We start from the raw sequence: 12,914 nt of genomic DNA on the forward strand, positions 1-12,914 counted from the left end.
TGAAGCTTTGCTGTTACTCTCCATCTTCCAGCTCAGAACAGATTTCCCAAACAACAGATGTCTGTTCTCTATTTTTGTTTGTGCTGAGTTCCTCATCCTGGCTTGCCCAAGCTGGGCAGGAATGTCAGAACCACGGGTGGTCATTTGCAGGTCACTGTCCTCAGTCTGCAAGGTGTTTAGTCCTGAGCTTCAACACAGGTTTGAGATTTAGCTGACAGACTTGATGGGAAGGTGACTTTCATGCTACTCTATTTTTGCTGTTTGCATGTTTGTCATCTGGATTAGGAGAGCACCTTTACCGTGCCTCTGTGCCCAGTTTTGAGTTTTGAAGTAAAACCACTGTGTTGCAAGGGAGAGCAGCTGGAAGGCTGGCCTAAAGATAGGGTCCAAAGTTAAGTGAGCTGCTTAGAGAGCAAGCCAGGACTGTTGAACAACAGAAGGTAGCTGTAGCCACCTTTATCCCTCCCCAAACTATGCACTGTGTTGTTTGACTGCATCCGAGTTGCTGGTGATACTTTTCTTTTCCTTCTTCCGTGTAAGAAAGAATATATTTGGCGTTCCTCAGGCACCAGCTTTCCAGCTCTCTTCTTGTCTGTCAATGAAGGTTCTAGCAAATAAGGTAGGAAAACACATCTCAGCAGTCGATGGGCGTCTGTACAAATAAGCCTGTCCAGCACATGGCCCTGCAGAGGTACAGATGTGACAGTAAGGAGTAGAAACTCCTTTATTTCAAGTAGTGAAGAAAAACATACCATGTGGAGCAGTATTACTGAGCTGCCTGTCCCTTGAGCAGAAGGGAGAGAGGAGGGACGAAACAAAGCAGTAAATCAAAGGGTGCTGTTCTGAGAGAACGCGAGGGTGCCTTGTTAATGTCAGACAGCAAAACAAGCTGTAACTGGAGGACCGTGAAACTACAGCGAAGTACAGGACTGACCCGACTGCAGCTGGGATTTGATGAAATTTGTTATGTATTAAATTGTGGTACTTCGTGTTAAACTGATCCCAGTCCAAAATGAAATCTGTTGTTAAGGCTCAGCTGTGGTACATGTTTTCTAAAACACGCGGTGACTTACACTGCAGAAGGGTAGATACAAATGTACCACTATTTCTGAACAGCTAGCACGCAGTGTGGAGGCATGCTGCTGGCCCACGATGTTTTGTTTGCTGCCTAGTCCCCAGTTTTCTGCTCTGGAACCGTCTTGGCTGGATGTTAATTGCTGTTTAAATGCTGAATGATGCACAGTGCAAAAATGCAAACGTGGCTATCCAAATAAGTGAAGGAGAAGCTAAAAGAAGCTGCTTCAGAAGAACTTCTAGGACAAGTGCCAGCTCGGTTTCAGCCTTCTTGGGTACCCTATCTACTGTTGTGCTAAAGCCACTGCCTCGAGTTTATGCTTACAGATACCCGGTTTATTGATCACCACGAGCACTGCAGGTCTGGCCGGTGATTTCCTAAGCAGCCTCACAACTCTCTGAAAATAGCGCGCCTGTCTCGCCCAAAATACACTGATGCTGGAGTGAATTTTGAATGACCCCAAAGTCAGCTTTCCCCGCATTCTGATAATGCGTGCCACAAACCGTGTCAGAATGCATGTAGCATAGTGATGAAGCAATCGTGGGAATGCTGAGCGCTTACTTAAAAACGTGTTCTGTGACTAGTTGCAGCACAGGAGAGCAAAGCGTACCTGCTTCTCACAGCTGTGTGATGCAATGGCTAGGTACAGCTATTCCAAACTCCGCAGCATGCTTTCAAGGGTAGATGTGCACCAGCCTTCTCTTCACTGGGTAATCTGTTATTGGGGTGATTGTGGACTGAGAAGGCTGGGTCAAGCTTCCAAAGAATGTTTAATTTGCCAGTCATGCTAGAGTAAATAAATAAATAAATATGTATATTAAAAAATCCCCACAAAGGACAACTGTGCAATTTAATCACAGATCATGCACAATTTTTGAAAAGGAGTAGGTTTCTTTTTTACACCTTTTTTTTTTTTTTTTCTTTTTTTAAAGCCTGCAGCTTTCTGGTAGGGTCTGGAGATGATAATTTGCAAAAGAATCATGACTTACATGCCAACTGTTTTAAATACAAAGCTGTAAACAGTGTCAGTGTAGGAGGAGATGACTCCAGCTCTGCAAAAGAGACTTAAGTAGGAGGAGCAAAATTACAGGCAAGTTGAAATATTTTTATTTTAAAGGGAATAAGTGGCCATATTGGATGCAAAGGATGACTTTGACATTTTGGGCTTGAACGGATGTTCTAGCAGACAAGATCTGTTAAGGAAAGTCAGGAAGGAGAATGCAGCAGTAATTGATCCATGAAAGGAATTGTATTTCCTCCTCTCCTCCGGTGTATCTGTAGTTCATTTAATTGCAAGCCTTGTTGCAGCATGGATATCAATAAAATGTGTGTACATAATTAAAATGGTGAAGACAGAGGCTAAAAACTATAAGGAGAGCTATAATAGCAGCTGATTTTTTGAATGAAAACATGGTAACTTGCTTAACTGGTTTTGGTATCGGTTTATTTTTCTTATCATATTTTACAAAATCCCTTACTTGACTGCGAATCAAGCTGTTGTAAAAACGTTTTAATCATCTCTTGGTATGAAAACAGAAAGTACTTTTGCTTGTCTTGGTGTTTGCTGAAAGCGTATTAATGTATTATTCATTGTGATGAGGTCACATACGCACTGAGCTTGTGTCTGGAATAGAGGATGAAGTTAATGATGTTGACTTGAGCACGTGGTGTAAGTCAGATGGACTTCCGCCTCTCCGCAAAAGGTTGGGCTTCTTTTCTGAAATTTTTGTCTCCTGGTTGAACCCTAGGAGCTAAGCATTTGAGGTGGTCTTGCTGATTTATGAGCAAGATCAAACGGGAGGTATTTTCTTTATTTTTGATGTTAGAGGTATTTGGTTTTGCTAACTAGCTAATGCTCTAGGAGCATAGTTACTTCAAGCCTGCTGGTATTTGTTCAGCCTACACAGGTTCAGAACTGGATGTAACTTGCTTATCTATTGCCAGATGTGAAAACTCTTAGTCACTTCAGTGCCCCCAAAAAGGGACTTTGGGTGAAAAGTCAGTTCTGCAAAGACTCGTGTACTCATCTCTGAGAGAGCAACCTGAAGGCAGAAGTTGTGGTTTTGGACCAGGAGAATGATAGAGGCTTGAACGAGTCCCGAGTCCAAAATAAACACATAAAATGGACATGGGGTGTTGAGTTTGGGACAAAAGGCTCAAGTTGCTTCTTGGAAAATGTATCAAGATGTTTAGTGGATCACCTACCATCATTTAGTATATAGTGTGCCAAATTTAGTATGCCGTTCCCCGTGACTGGTGTCTCTGTACCCATGAGTAGACTCCTGGCAAGACAGGCAACAGCAAACTGTCTCTGGAGCAGAGGAATTGCCAACAGGGATCAGATGCAGGGTCCCTCTGATGCCCCATCCTGCCTGCTCGTGGCCAGGGCTGGAGAAAAGCACGAAGAACTTGGAAGATACAGATGTGGACCTAATTCCACTTCAGAAGATCACATTTTAACTCTAAGGGGTTAGATTGTTTTAAAAGCCAAAGTGTTAGTTACATTTTAGGTTGCTTCCAAAATGCATAACCTGAAACTATTGCAAGTCCGGATGTTTTTGCTTTCCTTGTTTCCTGTGACATTTCCTGGGTGTTTGCCTTCAACAATGTACAATAACCTAAGCTCCGCTCTACTGTCTTAGACTGCTATATGAAAAAGTATTTCCCTTTATTAGTTTCAGATTTGTTGTTTTCCATTTCCCTGTGGTGTTCATAATGCATTGTGGTGTTTTGTGCTTTTTTTTTTAATTTTGCAGCGTTTTGTGCTAAGTGTTCACTCATAATGCCATTCAGATCCTTTTGCAGACAGTTTTTAAACAAGAAAATTGCACTTTTCTCACTCGAGTATTCCGTTCTTCCTGGGGAAGCCTTTTGCGAGTATGCAGTGATTATAGTGTATCTGTGATCTTACACTAGTAAAGCTTTCCTGGATTAGATTTAGCTTCAGTAAACAGAAAATCTGTGATTTATTTTTGAAATGGTGCATTCTGTTCCAGTCAAATTTTGCTCCCTGCTTCCCATTCTGTAGCTTTGTTTATCTTTTAGCCATGCCGCAAGTATACAAGTGGACTGAATTATAAATTGCATAATACTATGGGGATACCAGAACGTTCCTGGCTAAAATTTTTTTGTCTCATTGCAGCCTTGCCCTTCATGTAGTACCACCCTTGCTCCCCACTGTGATGTCAGCATAGACGAAGGAGCTATCCAAAATGGTTGTCAGGATGAGCATAAAAACAGTACAAAGGTAATTTAAGTATTTGTCATATTATCCCTCCTTTTCCCTTATTTCTTTGCGTCAGTTAGCTTTCTCATTTTGGTATTGCTGTTCCTTTATTCAAGCTCTTAAGCAGCAGAACCAGTTTTGATTTTGAGCAGTTGTCTTCTAAAATGTAGTTGAGCCCCCCCCAAATTTTCCAAATTATTAGTAATTTTATGTGCCCAGTTTGATACTGAGAAGACCCTAAAATTTGGACTCTTTAAATTATGCTAAGGCTTCCCAAAGAAAGACGCACAAACAACTCCACTCCGCTCTCCATCCCTTGCACCAGCTGGCTGTGTGTCACCTAGCCACAAGTTTACACCTATCTCTTGCCAATGTCTTTCTGCATTGTGGCTCTAAGCTAAGACAGGACAGAGTTGTTCCGGTTCACACACACAGCTGAACTTCACAGCTTCTAAGTCAGTTCACATCCTTTTTCTGACTAGCAAATGCAGCATCTTACATAGTCAGCATGCTGCTGCTAAGATTGCTTTCCTTGCCCGTTGGTTAGATATTCTCACCGAAGCCACCTACATTCTCTACGATACCAGGCATTGCCTATTTGTTGTCTTGTCCGTGCCCTTTGTAGCTTCGCCGCTCTGCCTGTCGCCTCTCACTCCTTCCTGAATATTAAGCTCCTGCCTACATGCAGATTGCATACCAGTGCTCATCACCTGACTCTTATTTTCAAATAAGTTTATTGCTTTCTCTTCTTGGGGAGAAACACATTCAGAGATAGCTATCTTATTGGGGTTTTTTAACTCATATTTGTCTTTATAACTCATCTCACATATAGAGCTAATGGAAAAACTAGCCAGCATTTATTCTACTGATGAGCTACTACATTAATCTGTGTTTGTTCCTCTGCTCTTGGCCTGTATTTGACCTGTTGTCTCTTATGCTTAAATTGTAAGCTCAGAAGCAGGGGCTGCTTTACTGTACTGGACTGAAATGGTTTGTAAACCCAGTAAACCATGTTCTGTGCCAGGGCTCCTAGGAAACAGCCTAAGAAAAAAATAAAATAATAATCCCTTTGACTCTGAGGAAGATAAGAGCAGAGTGGCCAGCAGGTACTGGTCTCGGAACAGCATGAGATCTTTAAGACAGAAAACACTGTGGGAGATGTGCCCAGGCTGCCAAGAGGGTATGTGCGAGATGCTTCTCCCCCAGGCTGCCTCTGCCCACGTGCCAGGGATCTCCAGGAACTGACTGCAAACAGAGATTTTCCTTAGGTACCAACTGCCTCCGTTGTATGTTGTCTTCATCACAATTACCCTTTCAGTTTCTTCCTACTACAGCTGTAATAGCTTCATGTGCGTTAATCGGAAAGTCATCTATCCTTGCATAAAAGATCTCTGTACAGTGCTGAATAAAATGTCCATAATTTCACTGGAAGAAACGTGCTAGTGGAGACCAAATTGCACGTCCTTGCATTTGATTTAGTTATTGCTAAGTCAAAAATTGGATCAGGTAAGTGGCTGCCAGTAACTCTGGGGTGCCTGGTTAACTGAAAACTTAAGCAACAGCTACATGCACAAAGTTGCCCTGGCATTTCATTTCCAGATCTCCTCTGCATCTCAGCTTTCTTGGGAAGAAGAGCCATAAGCTCCCTCTACCCATCTCTGGAGCCCGTTCCCTGCGACACTCATGTCCCCCATCGTTAGGGAGTGTTAATGATGTTAACCACGTCCTTGGACCTTCGTGGGTCCTAGCAGGCTCCAGCGCCTCCGTGTCTCTTGATGAGAGGAGATTGTCACGTGGTACGTCAAATCTCTGAGTGGTCAAAAAAACCCCACGCAGCCTGTTGCCATCAGAAACCGCAGTAACATTGGAGCTAACAACATTTAATAAATAGGGATTTTCTCCTTACACACAAGCAGTTTCACACTCTAATCCCCTCCTGTTAAGATTAACAGAGTGGAGACAGCACAAGAAAACCCTGAGCTGACTGAAGGGAAGAATTTTCTTAGGGATTTGAGCCTTTGCCAAGGAGAAAAGAGAAAAGGCCAAGAGAAGTCCATACTGACCTTCTCTGAAAGAGCAGAAATTTTTGCTACATTCTTCAGATGAACTTGAAGAACAGTCAGGGAAAGCAAACAGTGCGCAGGAGTCCATATCTTTTATTTGAGCTGCTCGTAGCAAAAATTGTGTTCTCTCAGATACTGCTTTTCAATTAACGTACATCTGCTGCAGGGGTGAGGAAAAGGAGAAAGAGTCTTTACCAGGAAAAAAAAAATAAATAAAGCAGATAACTATGACCTTCATGGTAGTTTCTTTAAGACCTCAAGATGTTCTGGGAAGTGCTCTGAGCAAATATAATCTTTAGCATAAATTAAAAAAAAAAAAAAAAAAAAGAAGACCTTTCACTTCTAGCAACTTGTTGGACGGTTGTCTTTAATTTGCCTTTGTTAGTACTCCTCATTTCAAAAACAGAGAGGTTACCCTGGCACTGCAGTAGTCTCGTGCCCTCCGGGTAGGCTAGAAAACCTGTGAGGGTTGCGGGAGGACTTGCTCTGAAGCTGCTGGATGTTTTCCCTTAGAAAAGAAACTGGTGACCTTTTATGTGAGAAGTTCTCATGCCTCTGGCTTACCGGGAGAGTGCCCTTCTGTCATGTGCAAGCACCTAGATGATGCAAGGGTTTTTGCTCTGCTTTTGCTGAGATAATGTGTTGCTGAAATCACCTTTCTCTTCTGTTGATTACATTCTTTAGCAAAACATTGGCAGCACACCAAGGTAACTACTAAATTTCCTATTCTACTTCATCAGCTGCTGTCACTGGGCTGTGAACACCTGCAAGCTGCCAAAACGGCTGTTGTGAGCAGTAGAAGGGACTGGACTGGGAATCCTTTCATCTCCTGGCTCCCAGCACATGGCTCTAGGGGCTCACACATCCATCCGCGCAGCCCGCAGGGTGGGGATCCTGCGTCCCTCCCAAGCGGGAGGAAGGGGAAGCACAGCCCACCTCCCTCCTGCTTTTCCTGTAGCTCCAGGGAACCATTCCCACACACCTTGTCATGACTTTAGCTCTTGAGGTCTTGGCAGTGGAGCCAAGCCCGAGTGCTTTCTGACTCTTCCCTGCACAAGGTGACGTTCTCCTGCTGCTCCATTAGTCTTGTGTCTTCACTGGTTGTGTATGCACCTTTAATTACACCTGCCTATATTCGTGCACCTCATTTGCTTTAGAGGATTGATACACGAGGAGGTTGAATTAATTTTGCGTGGGCAACCAGAAACTGGATATTTCTTAACTTTAACTGAGTTGATTTTACAATCCAAGTAACATTTCAGCACATGGCTGGGGTGGTGATGATATTTATGGTATTTATTTATGGTCACTGCGGTGACATCCAAGAATAGTCTTCTGGAGGAGCTTGTCACTGCTGTGCTGACTGCTGAACAGGCAGAAACGAAACTTCTGTCATGAGTGGGTTTTAGGATGAGGGTAAATGATACATGATAAATGATAAGACATGGAGCGGGGAGATGAGCGTTCAGATATGTCAAGTTTGATGTATGTTTGCATTTGAAAATGATCCTGATTGACTGCAGTTCATTTTCATTCTAACCATATTTAGTTGTCCAATTATTTTTTTTAATTGCTTCTGTGCATATTGGTCTAGGTCAAAGAAAATGTAAAAGAAGGAACTTAAGATTCCATGAAAATAGAGTAATTTTCAGTTGAAAGTAATTTGTGTTCTCAAATGGATGAAAGCAAAATCGATAATACTGTATACCTAAGCTGTGTTGCAAGCTGGTGCCAGAATTTCAAAATGCAGTATTAATTTAATACAAAGGCAAAAGAAAACCAGACAGAAGTATATCTTGGTGAAGAAAACTTAGTTTAATTTGCAGGATAACTGTTTTTGTATGACGATGAGAGGTACAGAAGGGCTGTTCCCACGGATGGGAGAAAGGGGGAAGCTCCATCTGGGAAGGCAGCAGGGCTGTAGTTGTCAGTGGAAGGATCGGCAAGGGCTGGCAGAGTAAGTTGTCTCGTGACCTGAGGAAAGATAGCACAGTTTAAGTAGGTATTTAAAAAGCTTTTTTGAAGAATCTTGACCTTAAAATGAGTGAACGAAATTTGGGCTTGTGGTTGGTCTTCGTTGCGTGTGTGAAAACATGCTTTGTTTTCTGCTCCTTGGGAAGTTGGTACGTAAAAAGCAAAAAGACGACACCTATATCGGTGTGCGCTTACAGAAGATGTGAATGACTTCAAGGCAGGTGGAGTTAGGTGTTTGACGTGATCAGTAAAAGCTCAGTGTGTTGAGGGAAGAACTTTTTTCAACTTTTGCTCCACAAAATCTCCTCTGTCCACATTCTCAACCACTGATGTTCCCCGTGCATGTTTTGCTTTGTCCTTCAGGCTCCAGGAGGGCACAGTCCAAAGACTCAAAACGGCCTTTTGAGTCCTCCACAGGAAGAAAAGCTCAGCAATAGTCAAACCTCACTTTATGAAATGTTGCAAGAGAAAGGAAGATGGGGCGGAGTGAGTCTGGATCAATCGGCTCTCCTTCCTTTGAGGTTCAAAAACATCAGAGAAAAGACAGACGCTCACTTTGTGGATGTGATTAAAGAAGACAGGTAAGGAAAATCAAGCTGTACGATGTAAAATTGTATAAAGGAGAGAAGGTGCTAACAGAGGTCCCATATCTTCAATCTTTATTTGTGTGCTTTTTGTCTAATGTCAATAATTATTGTTAACATATAACATGTCATGTGCTTTCTGTTCTTAGTATGTTTTCTGGTCAAACTACAATAGGAACTTGGTATCAGAAGCATTCTGCTCAGGAATATGTAAAGCCAGGTTTTCCATTGTTTCCGTGGTGAACAGTCATTCTTTAGTCAAGTCTTCAAAAACAAAAAATGCTCTTTAAATGACTTGTCGTAAAGTTGAACCCTTATCTTTACATTCAGAAGTCCGCTTAATGCACATAGTACGTACCTTCCTCTGAAATTAAGCCTAACATAAAATCTGAACCACAAAACTCACATTTTTGTATAGCAGAAGAGCAACATCTGATAATATTGTGTGACTGACTAATGCTTAGAAATCATACTGGGCTTGGAAGCAGAATTAATAGGAGTAAATTCTCATGGACCTACTACCTATCTACAGCGTTTTGTAAAGCTAGCTTCTCTCTCTGTTTCAAACCAAAAAACCCCTTATTTTGGGCAGAGGAAAATATGTTCTCTAAAATTCAGTAGCACGTGATTTTTGTTAACACACAACCATATCTCCCTTATTATTGCAGTGACTTGGCTGGATCAACTGAACAGATAACTTGAGTTTGTTATTGTTTATGGCTATTCTTATTTTTGCTTCACCGCTTTCACTCAGATTAGGGGTATTTTATCTAAATATCCTTGAAACTCTATGCTCAGATAGACTCCAGACTGCTTGGAGCAGGGACGCTGTCATCTTAACTGAAAAAATGACTAAAGCAGGGAGAAGTGAGAAGGAGAGACACCAGTCACTCTCCAGTCTCTTCTCTAGATTTTTTTAGGATTACCTTTCTCCTGTGGCCAACTTCAATTAAAATTTAGGTTCCTCCTAAATTTTTTCCTCCTCTGCGTGCAGTCTGTCATTAGGGGCTGAGAATAGGTGTTTTGCTGATATTTTCTAATATTAGAAGACAGAAGGATTGGGAAAGTCCAAATGTTGGCAGAAATCAGCAAGAACAAATGCATTTTTTGTTTAAAATGCAACTACCGCACTGCAAACTAAGTTATAGAAGTAGCTTAATTTATGCCATTAGTTTGCAGCTCAAGCTCTTGTGTTCCTGGAGCTTTCCTCCTCCACTTACCAAATGGATAATTCTTTCTGATTTGGAATAAGGAAAAAGTAGGACTGTGATTTGACATCAGTCAAAGCCTAGCTTTTTTTGGGGGGGTCTCAATTAAATGTCATCGTTACCATATTAAGTGGGCCATTTCTTGTTGCCAGGGAAACTTCTCTGCTGAGTTCAGTTCATGTAAACATAACTTTCCAAAAATAATCTTCTGATTAATTAGGTCTATGCAGAATGGTTTTAGCCTACCGTTTTACATTAATCCTTTTTAACATTTCTCATTGTAAAGTTGTATATAATAAGTCATTTTAAAAACGTACTTCATTCCCTGCTGTAAAACATAATACATCCTGTGAGCTTCCCCTAGCATCGGGCAGTGATTTCCACTGTGGTACACGATGCTGGTGTTCTGATCTGTGACAGAAATTTGTATTAACAGAAAGTACCTGACCCAGATACGGTGATAAGGTGAATAAATTAATCACGCAGGCTTTCTGTACAGCTGGGAAGAGTTAAACATATCCTAGGGAGGATTCAGGAGCCCGTACGCTGCGTTAGGAAGCTGTCTAGGGCTAGCTAGGAGGAAATGCTGGACACTGGTGATATTTTTCATTTCCCAGCCTCTTTCCCCCAGTTTAGGGGTGTGCCTGAGAGTTTCACGAGTGGCCGTTGGTCTCTTTGCATGCCTTGGAGCTGGGATCTCAGCACAGTTCCAGTTGTCTTTAAAAATAATAATAAAGCCAATGTTAGTGTGGCGTGTTTGTATTATTGCATTATACAACAATCCTTTCCATAGAAGTTATCAGTTTGCATCTTCTTACAACTCGATTCTGTATATTTGGCAAACAGTGTATAGTTTGAGCTCTGAGTCTGGCTTTACTACAACCGCTATAACAATGCCATGCTTTGTTCGTTGTAATTTGCATGTTACTGTGTATTTTAAAAGAAAACTAGAGTGTAAGAATACAAAATGTTTAAACCTAATTGCATTGGGGATACCCTCAAAGGATTCTTGCTTTTTAGATTTTTATTTCCAAGAAAAATTACATATTCCTTAGGTTATAAACCTCTTGAAGCACAAGAAACAAGTACTCATCAGGACAGTGCTTACAAGTGATCTCTTTAAATACAGAGCAGAGTCCCAGGGAGGTAGGAAGCTCCCACAGAAGGTAGATCCTGTGCAGGCCTTCACACCCCTCTTGGGTCCGTTTTCTGTTTAAATACTTTTAAAATGTGTTTTCTTTCTTTCATCCCCCACTTCCCAGTCTGGCTGGATTCAGGGAAAACTTGTGCTGGGGAGGCACAGCACCTCCTGGGAAGCAGATTATGTACTTGACTGTGTTTAGTCAACTAAACTGGGATCTTCACCTTTGAAGCAGATGACTGTTGACGTGGAACTGGACTGGCACGGTATGGCTGGCTGACATCAGAAATGCTGCCTTTGCTCTGATTTTATCATGTTATACCTTCCGTTTTGTGCAGTGCGCGCAAATTGGATTGTTCTTCCTGCATCCTTAGACCATCGCAGCTCCAGTGCAACATCACCATACTCTGTTGAGCTTCCTTGGGGGAAGAAAGTGAATTCAACAATAGTTTAAAAAAAAAAAAGAAAAAAAAGCAAGCTTGCAAAAATCATATTGTAAGATGTTCTTAGAAACCTCTGAGAGGTGAGGGACAGAAGACAAGGAAGAATGAAAGAGAGAAGGGGAACAGAAGGGAATGTGTCCTGTCATTCCTTCAGAGTCTCCTGATGTTTTTAATATATTGGCCAAGGCCAGAATGTTTAAAGGTTATAAAGTATCTGCCATATTCATGGCTGAAGTCCTTTGTCTTCTCAAGCTTCAGTCTAGGAATGTGTGTTTGATTGGTCTTGCATCTGAAGAAAAAAATCCTTCCCACGTGCCATCTTGTGCTGCGGAGCTTGTACTTCCAAAAAACCTCTTTGCCAGGAGTCCAGAAAAACCCACCACCACCACAAAACAAGAACAAACAAGAAAGGATCTGGTCACGGATGAGCTCTGTAGGACCTTTCAGTTCTTCATCTGCTTGGAATTTGATCTCATGTGCATCTCTGTGGTTTTTGCTTACAAGTTATCAACTGCAAAATAGTCTGACCTGATTGTTGTTTCAGTGCTGCAGTTTTGAAGGTAGCAATAGCACTTGGAAAGAAGCCGCCCATTTCACACTCTACAGCAATTTTAAAAACAGTTAGTTCACTGTAAATAACTAGTGGAATGGTTTGCTTGAAAATGAGAGAAAGTTCATGGCAAGAGCCTGTGTTCTGCAGTCTCAGGTGAGGACGGCACAGAAGAGAGTGACAGGCTATCCCACAATAAATGGCACGAGCGGGTGTGACCTTACTCTGCGACCATCAGGCACAAAGCACTCGGGGCTTTGTGAGTCGAGTCCTTTCAGCTCTTCGACACCTACCAGAGAAAGACGAGGTTTGCACATCAAGTGCCACAGATGTCATTACAAAACCTCTTTCATAAACCTCTCACAACTAGTGTAAAACTCAAATAATATTGTATTTTGCCCCAGAGGGTGGGGAATAAAAACAATTTTTTAACGGTTGAGGCCTCTTTTGTGTTTGGGTTTGTTTGGGGTTTTTCCTGCACCTGATGCTGGAAGATAAGGTGAAGGAGTGCATAAACACCCTCTGGTAGATGCTGCCTCCTGGTTCGTTAGTGGTAATGAGCCACTTTCATTATTTGTCAGTGCCTTTGTTGGTGATTCTGGTGATTTCAAACTTTCTGTTTCAGAAGTAAACATAAGCTATCTGTCTCC

The 12,914-nt window shown here is 41.9% G+C and overlaps 1 protein-coding gene across 3 annotated transcripts in view; it reads left to right on the forward strand.

Moving 5' to 3' along the window:
* Positions 1–12,914, forward strand: part of ADCY9 (adenylate cyclase 9) — a 95,082-nt gene that overhangs the window by 47,818 nt on the left and 34,350 nt on the right. For 2 of the 3 annotated variants that reach the window (XR_012837886.1, XM_075767679.1), the window contains exons 3-4: positions 4,218–4,322; positions 8,702–8,919. Coding sequence is in view for 2 of the 3 variants with exons in the window: in XM_075767679.1 (XP_075623794.1) it covers positions 4,218–4,322; positions 8,702–8,919 (323 nt within the window). In the remaining variant the exon portion in view is untranslated. The remainder of the gene's footprint in view (positions 1–4,217; positions 4,323–8,701; positions 8,920–12,914) is intronic. The other variant, XM_075767680.1, reaches the window with a different exon arrangement.

Source organism: Balearica regulorum, chromosome 15 (assembly GCF_011004875.1).
Source record: "Balearica regulorum gibbericeps isolate bBalReg1 chromosome 15, bBalReg1.pri, whole genome shotgun sequence".
In the NCBI taxonomy this organism is placed as follows: domain Eukaryota; kingdom Metazoa; phylum Chordata; class Aves; order Gruiformes; family Gruidae; genus Balearica; species Balearica regulorum.